Genomic DNA, 15,324 nt, shown 5'->3' with positions numbered 1-15,324 from the left:
CTCTGAGCAATGATAATGTGTTGCTATATGGGGTTATCCCCAGAAGAATGTTGAATTGTAAGGGCACTGAGGATTTTTCCATGGTTGAAAACCACGTGGTTCTTTCTCCCAAGGACTACATTTGTTAAAACTAAGTTTATGATCTGAGTGGTATCTATCTTATTCCTGATAATTTTTTGCCATATTCCCTAGGGTTGTAGTTTCCCTCCATTTGCATAGGATTACTGTGTTTGTACTCAGAGTTTTGGTGAGAAATTGATATTGATTTAAAAAAATAACTTGCCTCGTGTCAGAATTTAATATAAATTTAATATAAATTCTGACACACTCTTTCTTTATAATATTTCCGGATTGATTGATTCATTTTTTAGGGTTTTTGAAGCATCATCGACTAAGGCCATTGTGCTCCGTATATATTGTCCTGTAAATTGAGTGTATTCTGTGTTTTTTTTTTTTTTTTTGTTTTCTGTACGAAAAACCATGGCTCCTCGCCGAGACCAACTAACTCAGCCACGTTGTAAAAAAATAAAAAAAAATAAAAAGCCCATAAAAATTACTGCCGTCATCAACAGGACTCGAACTCAGGTCTTTTCCACCCGGTGTAGGGTACAGAATGTATCAAGGTAGTTTTAGAATGGTGTTTAGAATGACTATTACTCTGGTTGACCCATTCTAATGTACCATTAGAATGGGTCAACCAGAGTAATTCTATCAATATCGCTATAACTGTTTGGAGCCGCGAGGAGTAAATCAAAGTTTTGCGTAACTATTTATTTATTTATCAATATATATATATATAATATAAAAAATATATATATATATATATATATATATATATATATATTATTTTTATTTATTTTTTTTTTTATTTTTTTTTTTTTTTTAACAGTACAGTAAGCGAATTGTGCAACTTTTATACTAGTGTTACGACTCGCTGATTAGTCACTATACAATTTAGCAATTATTGATGTGTAAATATGATAATCTCGATTTGTGAATGCATATCATAAATTTTTTTTTTCTGAACAACTTAGGAGCAAATATATGCGAAGCTTTTGAAATGCAAAACTGGAGAACAAGAGTTTGGACCAACATATAGCGCCGGACAGTGTTTGAAATGTAAACTGATTATTTGTATGAAAATATTTCAATGGCCAAACAACGGATTTTGAAAGAAGATATTGGTTTTATTGAAGATGTCTCTGAAGAAGGTAGGTTGTTTGGTTATAGTATTCAGAGATAAATTGCAAATTTTAGTGATGCATGCGTTATGATGACACAGCCAACGTACGACCCTGGTGACGGCGCGTGCTTCAGTAAATGCAATCGGTACATAATAACCCAGTATGACGATAACGAACTCTTAACTGTACTGAACTTGAATTATTTCTGCCATTTTATTTATTTATTTGGCAGAGATTCAGAAACGGGTACCCCTTCCAGACTACTAGCGATAAGGCCGTGATTGACGATTTGTGATTCCGCCCGATCACTGTGTCCCCCCCCCCCCCCTTCTCGTCGACTGCATGTAAATGCGGAAATACACTTCACATGTAAATATGTCTAACGTCAAATGTGGGGGAGCTATATTTCCCATTTAGTTTATTGCTGGAAGACGCTCTGTTGTCATTGGGTGTATTCACAAGATAACACGTCGGGCTTCAAGGCCGAATCACGTTTTCAGCCGCTCAGATATTTCTGTTCGAACAGAAATTTGGTTAGGCGTGACAAGAAGAAAATGCTAATAGAAAATTAAATTGCAAGTAAATAATGCTGTTTTGAGAGCACAAATAAGAATATCCGAAAACAAATAACAACATGAAGGACGTTGCCCTTGTGCCTATTCCGAAGCACCCTCCATTTCACCAGCTACTCAGCAAATGTCCGGTCACAGAGACACTCAAACATGACCAAAGGAGGAAAATAGAGTAGCAGTATTACAATTAATAATAATAATCCGGTGAGTATGGGCTTGGCACACCCAAGTTCCTGAGCTGGATATTATCATTCTTCGTTTTCTTGGTGATTCCCTTCTACTTCACTCTCTCTCTCACTCTCAGGGTAACTCCAAAATTTTTCAGCTGGTGCAGCATAAGCCTCAGGCTTCCTTGACCACATGGCTATTAATAATAATAATAAGATAGCCGAATATGTCATCTCAATATGATTTGTCAATCGACCATAGATCCAAGTCAATGTTGAGCGAGTTGTGAGTGTCCAAAGTCACATTTGGGAAGTGTCTATTGAAACTCTGTAGCCTCTGAACCCTGTTTTTAAAATTTGAAATAGGGTATTTAAAAAAGCAGAAATCATAAAACACCTTGTTTAGATGATTATTTAGGAAGAAAAAATTAACTGACAATAAAGTTGTTCAAATGCACCTTTAAAGACTCAAAAAACGACATTCTATCCTATTTACAAAGAGGGTTATAGAATATATTATGCTAACTTTGTAACCTTTTACATTCTGCTTGACTTCTTTTTTATTTCACTGTAATGTTTTAAGGCTCAGGCAACAAACTTTTTTTTTATTTTAAATATAAACTTTATTTTTATATTTAAAATTGCCAGTATCAATAAGAATTTTCTGTATGAAGAATATGTTCTGTTGAAATCATTCCATAAAAATATTGAGACAAAAGACCTCAAAAATAGCACAGATATTTGGATAAAATTTTTAAATGCATATGAAGTACGTAATACAGAAAAAATTATAAATTTTGTTTTTGCTTTGTGAGTATTTAGCTTAATATTAAGTTTAACACATGGAAAAAGGATAGAAATAAGAAGGTTGAAGGAGAACTGTTTGTGAAAATCAATCACAATATGCCATCCAAAGAATTTTATGTGTATGCTCTAAAAAATGAAAAACTATCAAAATGAAAAATATTTACCTAGCAATACTCAAAAGTATTACTAGGTAAATATTTTCTTTTTGATAAAATAAATCAGGTTATTGTATATGTATTGTAAACAATTATGTAAAACATTTGATGTAATATTTATAAAAAGTTTCTTTTAGTGTTTATAACTCTTGCAATAAAATTTTCAAATTAAACAAATAAAAGCACAGGCTATATAATTCAGTTAATTTTATTAAAATTTGACTAATTTTGCATTCTATGAAATTGTAAAAATGAACAAAATATAGAAATAAAATATTTGTTATTAAAATTGTTTTTTTTTTTTTTTTTTTTTTTTTTTTTTAAATATAATGCGAGTACACCAAAACTAGAAATGAAACGAGGTGAGATCAAATTTTTAATCTGGTACCCTGCCCTACAGTGATTCTATGACCGACTTCGCAGTTTACGCTAAACAGTGACATGGTGAGAGTCCTGTGATATGATAATAGTGTGTTTCTGCCTTTACAGGCACATGTCACGTGACCTAACAATGTGGTGGAACTGAAAACAAAAAAAAATGGACCAGGAAATAGCAATTTTTTTAAAAAAAGAAGTAACAAAAATGCATGTTATTTGGGGATTGCAATATGTAATGTGACATCACAAAATTGGAGCAGAAATGAAGAAAAAAAAAATAGGCAAAATGGCAATTTTTTTAAAAACAAATAACAAAAATTCACACTACATGCAACCACTGATTCATCTGGCCCGTACATTACGATACGATTTCGCCAGCATTAACAACGAAAATTGCTGATGCACATGAACAATAGAAATGCTTATGGTTTTTTTTTTTTTTTTTTAATTTTTGATGGCCACACCCTAACCCCTGCTGCTTTTTTTCCATTTTTTGGTGATTTAAACCACACGATTTCACGAGCAAAATGAGAACTGTTGATGCACATGAGCAGAAATACTTTTTTCCTTTTTAATTTTTTGTGGGGGGTTGCCGCCCCCTAACCCTTGTTTTTTCCTCATTTTTTGGTGATTACTACACGATTTCACAAGCTAAAGTCAAAAGACAAAGAACAAAGTCAAGGAACTAAAATTGCCATGTGCAACCACTGCTTGCACGAGCATTAACACTAAAAATTGCCGATGCACGTCAACAGAAATGCAAAAAAGACAGAGAAAATCATTCACCTCATTAGTGCAATTATATTTTCTAAGTGACCCAACATTTTCACAGTAATTATTCCTGATCAGCAGTAATTAATTTAATTTCAAAACTTAACCAAGGCAAACCAAAATCTGGTGAGTACGGGCGTGGCACACCCAAGGTCCTGAGCTGGATATCATCATTCTTCTCTTCCTTGGTAATTCCCTTCTACTTCTGACTCTCTCTCTCTCTCTCTCTCTCTCAGGGTAACTCAGAATTTTTTTTTTTTGTCTGGTGCAGCATAGGCCTCAGGCTTCCTTGCACCCTGTGGCTAATAATAATAATACATCACAAGCAATCGAATATGCAAATGGAGGAAATTACATATTCTTAATCAGAAGAAAATAAATTTTTTTTTTTCTGGGGGCTCCAGACCTCTGCTTCTGTGGGGGCCTCTGTTCCCCACATCCCTGTTATTATTCATCCCTTTCCAAAACCACCTTTTTTTTTTTTTTTTTTTTGTTTGTTTTTAATTATGCATCCATATGATCAAATAATCGGCCAATCAATAATTAACACCACGTGACAGCCAAACAGCGAAGTTCATAACACACCATGTGGTTCCAGCATGGTCTGGAGATTATGTAAATGTTCCGGCAAGAAGAGGGTGAAAACAGTGGATGGAGTCTCGCCCAGTCGATCACTACTGCATCACTAAGAGTCGGGACGCTGTACCCTTAACTGAATGTAGACTTTTTTTTTTTTTTTTCCCTCATCTAGATTTTTTTTTTTTTTTTTTTTTTTTAATGAATATACAGGTTTGGGCAACATGTGCATAGGGGATTAGCATCCACTGGTTTAGCACTACTTCCAGTGAATGCTGTTAAAGACTGGGATGCAGTCCTGGTGCCTCATGCTGGTCAGGGCTGTGCAGTGGTACTTGAGAGGTCCCAAATGCAAAAGTGGTTGAGCCTCATTTATTTATGATGAGACTTTGATGACTTCCTCGATTGGTCCCTAGATCGGGGGACCTGGTGCAGGGCATTCAATGCACCCCCCATTTGCATGGTCCTAGTGCCGGTGTATGGTGCTGAGTAGCAGTTATCATGGTGATGGCTGCTCCCTGGTGGCAAAGAGGCCTGACACAAAAAATACACACTACAGAACATTTACTAACATACACTAATTCACATGTCACTAATTCTCCTGTTTGACAAAGTTCTGTATTTTATCACAGTTATACTAGATAGATTATTTCTGGGAGCCACCATAGCAGGATACACATGCCCTGTCATATCATGTAAGTCATTTTTAAATAACCAAACAAATAAGTAATATTTGTTTTGCATTTCTGATTGCCATAAAATAGTTCATCCTGAGAATATTGCATAGTCAGGCTTAAAAAAAACTCTGTGTTACTGATTGAAACATGAAATCGTGTGAATTTACTGATCAGCACAATGACAGATGGAAGTTGGTTCTACCAGACAGCCACCTGCTGGCTGAAGGCAAATTTCTGGAACTGTCTTTCCTCAATTTGAATTTATGCTCTCTCAAGTACGTAATCTGAGGAAAAATCCCATCAACATTGAGCTTGTTCAAACCATTGAAAGCCTTGTACACCTCAATCAGATCACCTCACAGATGCCTAGTCTCCAGATGCTGCAATTTGTGGAATTTAGCCTTTCTTGAAAAAAAGAGCAACTTTTTTTTCCTCTCACCAATCCTATTGCCCTTCTCTGTAATTGTTCCAGTAGCTCTACATCCTTCCTAAAATGAGGCCTCCAGACCTGTATGCAGTATTTGGAAAGATTAAAATCGTAGAGATAGGGTAGATAGTGTGCAGAAACACACACGTTTGAGTGGGCTGTAGTTCGGGTTTGCGTGACTGCTAAATGCAGTTAATGATTGTATTCATTGTCAAAATGATTATTTATGAACTCCTCTGACTTAGTGGTTCTGCTGAAGTATGTATAAAACAGCTTTTCTTTTTTAATTGTAGGTGAATGGTATCTTTGGACAGGCAAGCATACAAAGTGTAACATCCCTCCCCTTCCATTGTAATAAACCAGAAAATTATTTTGGTTATTACTTTGTATAATTAGTGTTAAAAATCAATAAATTAAAGAAGAAAAGCATTTTTAAAATTACATATTGAAAATAGTAAACAGTGATGACTGTAACATCATTCCCAGAGGACTTAGCACTCAGATCAGGAATTGGAGTCTTGATTATCTGGTAGCTCCATCCTCTGGGTATGTCATCAGTCAATGCATAGATGTTGACATCATGTCTTTGTGACCACACATCCATAGCCTGGTCAAGCAGCATTTTAGTATTAGTAGTGGCAAGGAATGCAAGGTAGCAAGCTTATTTACCACCTTACCTCAGATGACACAGAAGCCTATAGTAGATATAAGCTATTGTTATCAAGTCACAAAGGAGGTTAGGTAAGTGAAGGCAGAGTACTAGAAATCTTTGGCAAAGGATGCTAAGAAAAACAGCAAGGACTTCTTTACTTATATAAATTGTAGAAGGAAGGGGATGAATCAGATTGGTTTACTTGATTTCGATGGTTTGAGTGTTAATGATTCTGTTCAGATAGCTGACAAACTGAATGAGTATTTTGCATCTACATTCACACATGAGGAATTCTATAGGGAAGTGGAGGCTAGAAGCTTATTAAACTCTAACAGGGAGCTTAATGATTTTGTATTAATGGAGAGCAAAGTGGAGGAGAAATTGTTGAAGATAAACATCAGAAAATCACCTGGGATGGATGGGATCTATCCAGTTATATTAAAATACTGGAGTCACTGGTTAAAGAAGCATTGCAGGATCATCTAGACCAGTGTTTCTCAACCTTTTTTTTAATTATTGCCCCCGAAAGGGCTTTTTTTGGACAATTTTGTTTTTCCCTAATTGCACCCCATGAAATTTAAACAAGAAAATACCTTATACTTACTCTTTTTATTTAGTGGGATCTGTAAGCCTAAAACTTCTTAGCTAAAAGTTCAGTGTTCAGTATGATGTTAGTAAGCTTAATTATAATGTCTCCTCTTGAACATATATCAATTCTGTTCCTTTCCTTTGTTAATATTTTATTTACTGAACTAAAATAACTTTCAACGATATAAGCTGTTGGAAAACAAAGAAGTAACTTCACCATTTCAGACCACATTGTTGGATAAAGAAGTTTAGTTGTTTTTGATTTCCACAACTCAGTTATTCCACCTTTTTCGAATTTATATTTGCATTCTTTGTTTCATTTTAATTCAATGAGTTCTTCAATTTCTTCACTAACAGACCCGGAATTGCATCCAATTGGATCTAACATTCATGGCTTCACTTCAAAAGAAAATAAATCTGAAAATTTTTTTTTCATTTCACCTTTTAAAGAGCAGAAATGATCTGAATAATTCTTAAGGTCATTCTCAGTGAAAGATTCATTGATTTCAGCTAACTCTTGCATACCATGAAATTGTTTTCTCATTAAATTGCTTTCAAATATTTCCAGTTTTTCAGTGAAGGCTTTTAGTTTGCAGTCTATCACCTAAATTAATTTCCCTTGAAGTTGAAGGGATATTTCATTAAGTTTTCGAAAAATCCCAGCCATATAGTATATGTTGTTTTTGTTTGCTGATCTCCTTTGCTAAATCTATCTCATTTGCTTTCTAAAACACTAATTATCGTATCAAAAAGGTTTATAAATCTTGGACAGTTTCCTTTAGGATGCCATCTGACTTCTGTATGTAAAAGAAGCCTCACATGCTTCTTCATCATCAACACAAAATTTTCTGTAAAGGCAATCATATTTGCTATGTGACTTTATTTTATTGATGAATTTAATAACTATACTGCGAGATTGATAAAGAGCTGGACTAATATTTTTTGCAAACAGATGATGTTGGTGCACAGTGCACCAACATCATCTGGTTGCAAAAAATATTAGTCCATTGCAGTGTATTGTAAGAACTTCGGGACATACCGTATTTCCCCATGTATAAGACGCACCTTTTTTCGAAAAATTTGGGGTCTAAAAACTGAGTGCGTCTTATACAGTGGTTGTAGATTTTTTTACTTGCATTTCCCGCTTTTTCACCGGTATATTAGGTTACGTTTTGACACGTTCTGCCCAGAAATGGCTCAGAAAAGATTTTCGTACAGTGCTGAATTCAAGTAATGAGGAGTTGTATGAATTTTATGATGAATAAAACTTGAGTTCAGTAACTTTATGTAATATATGTTTTTTTCAAATTTCGGGCCCCAAAATTAAGGTCATCTTATACATGGGAGCGTCTCATACATGGGGAAATACGGTACTTCCTTTAGGTGGGCTATAAAACCTTTGTCTTCCAACTATGGAGGTAATACCATCAGTGGCACAGGATACCAAATTTTCAAATGGTACTTGTTTTTCATCAAGCTATGTTTTAACAACAGCAATAATGGATGCTCCAGTACAGTCAGTTTCTATAGATTTTACAAACACCATCTCTTCTTGAAACTTACAATCATCATCGAAATAACACACTTATGCCTTTAGAAAGGGCCTTATTGTCAGTACCTGTGGATTCATCAATCTGAATAGAAAATTTTCTCGTTTTTAGCATGTCAATTAGCTGCTCTTCAATGTTAACTGACATCTCATTGATTCTTCTTCGAATTGAATTGTTGCTGAATAGCAATGCTTTTAAAATTACAGTTGAAATTAGTCTCTAATGTGGGTTGTATAACAGTCTCAGCAACTGTATGAGCACTGTATTTACTGCGGAGTGCCTTTCTAAATTTCCTTTTTTGGGTATAGCCACAGAAGCATTGCAAATCAAACAGCAACATTTTGATTTTATCATTACAAAAATGTATTCTAGTTCCCGCTCTTGATGAAAATGATACACTTTACTCGTTTTCGTAGTATTTATTTTAAATCAAAGGGTATTAAATTAACGTTTTAAGTACTGTCCAGTTATTAATATTAAGTAAGCTATATAAGAATTTCACACATACACTATTCTCTCCATAATGTAACCGCGTGAATTTTCAGTCGACAACAGGAGCTCACATCTTGTGAGTATGAGCTTAGCACACCCAGGGTCCTGATCTGGATATCATCATTCTTCTCTTTCGTTGGTGATTCCTTTCTTCTTCTGACTGCTCTCTCTCTCTCAGGGTAGCTCTGGAATCTTTTTCGGCTGGTGCAGCATAAGCCTCAGACTTCCTTGCACCATATGGCTTATAATAATAACAAGCTTACTTAAAGTAGTCGCATGCAGCGGATTTGTAATAAGCGTATGCAGTGGGGCACATAATAATAATAATAATAATAATAACATTTAAATTTTGACTAATCTATTTTTTATATACATACAGTATATTTAAAATTCGTCATAATCGACTGGTAGATCATGATCGACTCGTTGGCCACCCCTGCTGTATACTATTGACAGAATCTTATGAGCTACCTTAGCAGCATGTCTGCACTCCTCAGAGAACTTCATGTTTGTCTATGATTATCCCCAGGTCTCTTTTGTTCACTACATTAGCATTAGTAGAGGAATATGATGCAAGAAAGCTAGCTTATGCAGCATCAGCCAAAAAAAAAAAACCATTTCCATTTCACCCCTCGGTTCGTTCGAAATACCTGTCCAGCTGAGCCTTAAATTTATTTAGGCTATCAACTTCCACAACAAGGGATGGAAGTCTGTTCCACCAAACAACTACCCGCTGGTTAAAGGCAAATTTCAGAACATCTATCCTACATCTGTCTTTCCTCAATCTAAATTTATGCCCTCTCAGGTAATTATTCTGAGCAAGAGGAAGAATCCCATCGGCATTGAGCATGCTCAAACCATTCAAGGCTTTATACACCTCTATCAGATCACATTGCAGGTACCTAGTCTCCAGAACTGCAATTTGCAAAACTTAAGCCTTTCTTCGTAAGAGCAACCCTTTCTTCAATTCACTAATCTTGTGCACTTCTCTGTACTCGTTCCAGCAGCTCTACATCCTTCTTGAGATGAGGCCTCCAGATGTGTATACAGTATTCAAGGTGTGGCCTAACCATTGCCTTATACAAGGGAATAATCACCTCTTTATCCCTGCTAGAAAAATTCCTGTATATCATTGACAAGACACCATGAGCTACTCTTGCAGCCCATCTGCACTGCTCAGAGAACTTCATATCTGCCTGCACAATTACCCCCAGGTCCTTTTCATTCTCTACCACTGTCAGTGTAGTACCACAGAGTTGATACGTTGCTCTGGGGTTGCTGTTTCCCATATATAGTACTTTACATTTGTCAATGTTAAACTTCATTTGCCACCTCTCAGCCCATCTGCTTCACCTTTCCAGATCCTGTGGCAGAAGCATAGCGTCAGTAGTGTCCTTAACAACCCTGCCAACCTTTGTATCATCTGCAAACTTGGAGATTAAGCTTGATATACCATCATCAATATCATTTATAAATACAGAAAACAATAATGGACCTAACACTGAACCCTGAGGGACTCCACTAATAACATTAGTCCACGATGAGCAGTGTCCATTGATTACCACTCTCTGTCTTCTCCCCCTCAACCATCCCTTTATCCATAGCAGCAATTTGCCTCCAATGTCACACTGCTCCAATTTGTGCAGCAGTCTTCCATGTGCAACAGTATCAGAAGCCCTTCTAAGATCCAAATATATAATATCAAAGTTATTCCCTGCATCCAGTTCTTTTGTGACTGCATCATAGTATCCAATCAAATTGGTCAGGCAAGACTTTCCCTTAACAAAACCATGCTGTGTCCAAGCTATAACTGCAGTCTTCTCTAGATGATCCTGCAGTGCTTCTTTAACCAGTGCCTCCATTAATTTTCCTGGAACAGAAGTTAAACTCACAAATCTATAATTACTTGTGTCAGCCTTTGATCCTCCATTTTGAATTGGGGTCACATTTGCACATCTCCAGTCTATGAGAACCTCCCCTGAGTCCAAAGAAGCTCTCATAATTATGGCTAAGGGCTTGCTTACATCCTTTGCTGCCTCCTTTAATATAACTGGATAGATCCCGTCCACCCCAGGTGCCTTTTTTATGTTTATCCTCAACAATTTCTCCTCCACTTTCCTGTCAGTTATTACAAAATCATCTAGCTCACTGCCAGAGTTTACTTCACCTCTGGCATTCCCCTTCCTGAATAACTCCTCATGTGTGAATGTAGATGCAAAATACGCGTTTAGCTTGTTAGCCACCTGAGCATGATCCTCAACTTTTGAACCATCAATATCCAGTGGACAAATCTGATTCATCCCTTTCCTTTAGACTTTACATAGGTAAAGAACTCTTTTCTGTTTTTCTTTGCATCCTTTGCCAAGGATTTCTCATAATCTGCCTTTGCCTGCCTAATCTCCTTTGTGACTTGGTTACAGACCAGCTTATATCTATCATAGGCTTCCATGTCACCCCATTAATTTATATGTATCCCATGCATTTTTTCTTCTCTGCCATAAGACTCATTAGTTCATCTCACATCCATTTAGGCCTAAACCTGAACAATATTTCTTAGTTGGTATGTAAAGCCTAGTAGCTTCCAAGACAAGTTCTTTGAATGCTTCCCATTTTGAATTTGCTGTTGGTAACATCATCCGTTGGTCCCAATGTATAGAATTTAAATACTGTCTCAGACCATCGTACTCGCCTTTACGAAAGCAAAAACCCTTCCCTTTACCACTGATGGTAGTTACCTCTTTGAGTAAATCCCACTTCAGCACACTGTGATCACTGCCACCTAGTGGTTCCTTTATCTGCAGATTCTTAATGCATGAAGAATCACTACTGATAATCAGATCAAGAGTATTAGTTTGGGAGGCAACTAATCCCTCTAGTTGCCTCCCGAACATGCTGATGTAGAAAACAATCATCCAATAAATCCACAAAAGCCTTGCTAGTGTGTGAGTGACCAACCCACAAATTCCAGTCAATATCTGGGTAATTAAAATCCCCCATTATAAAACTCTCTGATTTACTGACCCACTCTATTTCCCTGTACAGTTTCTTATTATACTCATCAGAGTCATTAGGCCTATAGCACACTCCTACTCTCAATTTTGATCTCCCAATGCTTATGTCACACCAAACTGACTGAATACTGCACTGTCCAGCAATGTCAACTGGCTTCACTTCCTTGGATTTTATGTGTTTCTTAACTTAGCATAACCCCTCCTCCTCCCTTCCTATCTTGTGTATCCTTTCTGTACACATTGTACTCCCCAAATTCCAGTTCTGCATTCCTTATATCTGTGTGACACCACGTCTCTGATATCCCAACAATATCTGCCTCTGATGTTTTGAGCAATATTATTTACCAAACTCCTAGCATTGGTTTACATGCACCTGTTCCTATTCTTAGCTACCCTAACACAACCCATGTGGTGCCTCCGTAAGCAGTTGGGCAGGAGCAGCAGTGCTTAGCACATGCTTCTTGATTAGACCAGGGTTCGAGCCCGTGCCCACCAAATACGGAGAATGCGGAAAGGTGAGGGAATGACCACCGCACATCCGTGGAGCAATATGGCCTTAGTTGCTAATGCTCCTAAAAACCAAACAAACAACCCATGTGTTTACTTGTACTGCAGCGACTCCCAGCAGTCTGTGAAATATCCTGCATCTTGTTTTCCAGGCTGCTGCTCATTCCAATAGAAGCAGTGCAAGAATCACTTTCACCTCTGCCAGTGGCTACTGTTAATCTATTAGTCCTTGTATCCCTCCCCAAGCTAGCAGTTTTCCGACCCACCTAACACTGCCTCGATAGCATCATCAAATATTCTTGCACCCTTTCTATTTAAGTGTATCCCATCCCTGTAGAAGCAGTCTCTCCAGATGATGGGGAAACCATCGTGTTTTTTTTTTTTTTTTTTTGTTTGTTTTTGTTTTTTTTTAATCACAGTTAAAAATATGAGATCATAAAGCACTATTTATTTTACTATTTTTTATTTTATTTTTTCAGATATTGCCCTTTATGCTAGTCAATTAGGAATTAATATACAGGAAGAAAAAGAGTTGCTATGGATCGCAAGAGAAGGAATTCAAGCTCCTGTGCCTTCTCCATGGTCTCCTATGTAAGTATATTAAGACTGGAGCAAGCACATCAAAGTCATGCAAGCTTACCCCTTGCCGTGTATTGAGTATAATAATTAAAATAAAATTATAAAATCTTTGTGCCATTCCCACAAGGTAATCATTCACTTATACTTTAAAATTAACTAGACTCACTGCCTCCACCACATTGGGAGGCAACTTATTTTAATGTTTAACAACCTGCTACCAGTAGGTGAACTTCAGGAAATGCAATCTGTTATTCTCTGAAATTTTATATTTGTGTCACCTGGTTTGTGCTTGGCCATGAGAGAGAACAGGCCTTCCTCGTTTGTTTTACTCAACTTTCCCCTTAGATGTCTAGTTTTAAAACTTTGCAGTCCACACCTTCTAAGCCATTCATATGTGCTTTACTTTGCACTCATCACCAATCTGGTCACCTTTCTCTGAACCCTCTCCAGATTCTATTTTATTAGACATGGCTTCTACACCTGAATACAATATTCCAAATGCAGTCTAACCATCATAATGACTTCCTTCTCTCTACTAGTAAAGTCTCTACAAAGAAAATTTCATGTCATATTGAATCATAATGCCTGTCTTTTTCTTCTTGAACTACTTTTAACTCCTCTTCTGCTAGCTTATACATGGTGCCAAGGCTTCTGCTCCCCAAAATACATACCCTTACATTTAGAAGCATTAAACTTTAGTTGCCATTTTTCAAACTATACAGGGTGTCTCAAAAATACACGGCATAACTTCAGGAATGAGTTCCTCATATGTAGACAATAAAAATATTTTATATCAACATAGTTCCGTAAATGCTTGGTTTCCAAGTTTTGAAGGTCTGTCTATGACACTTAACTGTTCACATCATCTTATAGTAATTGTTCAGAATGTCCACCTTCTGCCTGAATACAGGCTTCACATCGACGTCTCATGGATTCCCAAAGACAATGCCAAATTCCTGGCATGTTTCGTATTGTCTCACAACCTGCCACAATTCGATTGCGGAGAGTTTCCACATCAGCTACCGGAGTCGAATACACCAATGACTTTAAATGGCCCCACAAGAAGAAATCTAGTGGGTTTAAATCAGATGAGCGTTGAGGCCAGGCAGTTGGTCCACCTCTGCCTATCTACCTACCAGGTAATTGCAGGGTAGGTGGCTGAAATGTGCGGGAGCGCCATCGTGCATGAAGTGTGCTTGTTGACGAATGATCAGTGGCATGTCGTCCAAGAAATCAGGCATGTTGTTTTCCAGAAAGTTTCTGTACACCTGCCCTGTAAGTTTGTTTGGAAGTACATGGGACCCAAATAACTATCACCAAAAACACTCACCCAGATGTTGACGCTGAACTGCTGTTGGTGATGTGATGGAAGAATTGAATGTGGATTTTCCTCAGCCCATACATGCTGATTGTGAAAGTTTTGGTCTCCATCCAAGGCCTGTACCCATTGCAGGTGGTAAGGATACAGTTGGTGTTCTCGCAACACTCTCCAAATAGTTGAACGTTAAACAGCCAGTTGCATTGCTATTCTGCGTGTGCTGATTCCAGGAGTGGCATGCACAACATCCAAAATCCCCTCTACTTCAGGAGTCATAGATCTTGGTCATCCTCTGTCGGCAGCACGAGGTGTAAAGGTGCCATGTTCACAAAGGCGGTGATGGATACCGTCAACCGTTTTCCTGTCTGGACATCTTTGTTCTGGAAACCTTTCGTGGTACAAACGACGAGCCTCCAGAGCATTGCCGTCTGCCAAACTGTACATAAAGTGCATATCCGCTTGCTCCTGATTTGAGTACATGGTCAGAATGGAAAACCATCATATTCTGTCAGTACCTTGTGATGAAGGAAATCACCTGCGGGAGATAAGACATTCCAGTTAATAACTCGGGGAACCAAGCATTTCTGGAACTATGTTGATATAAAATATTTTTATTGTCTACATATGAGGAACTCATTCCTGAAGTTATGCCGTTTATTTTTGAGACACCCCTGTATATGCAATTGATCCAATTCCTTTTGAAGGAAAATGGCTGCACTGAGAATGTTAACCACTATTCTCACTTTCAAATCACCAGCAAACTTTGACAACTTACCTTGGATATCCTTGTCAATATCATTTATGGAATTTAGAAGAGGACCCAATGCTGATCCATAAGGGACTCACTTGTTATGCTCATCCACCTATTTGTGACATACATCTGTCTCCTATCTTTTAGCCATCATGTAATCCA

The 15,324-nt window shown here is 37.2% G+C and overlaps 1 protein-coding gene across 1 annotated transcript in view; it reads left to right on the top strand.

Moving 5' to 3' along the window:
• The first annotated feature begins 946 nt into the window (after positions 1-946).
• Positions 947-15,324, top strand: part of LOC150080276 (centrosomal protein of 164 kDa-like) — a 92,286-nt gene continuing 77,908 nt past the window's right edge. Inside the window, exons 1-2 of the mRNA XM_090381556.1 lie at positions 947-1,211; positions 12,994-13,105. Of these exons, the coding sequence (XP_090237682.1) occupies positions 1,151-1,211; positions 12,994-13,105 (173 nt within the window). The 5' untranslated portion in view covers positions 947-1,150. The remainder of the gene's footprint in view (positions 1,212-12,993; positions 13,106-15,324) is intronic.

The sequence above is a fragment of the Mastigoproctus giganteus genome, chromosome 9, assembly GCF_048544385.1.
Source record: "Mastigoproctus giganteus isolate SK-2022 chromosome 9, ASM4854438v1, whole genome shotgun sequence".
Lineage (NCBI taxonomy): Eukaryota > Metazoa > Arthropoda > Arachnida > Uropygi > Thelyphonidae > Mastigoproctus > Mastigoproctus giganteus.
The sequence above is the reverse complement of the archived record's forward strand: the minus strand, read 5'-3'. Positions and strand labels throughout refer to the sequence as shown.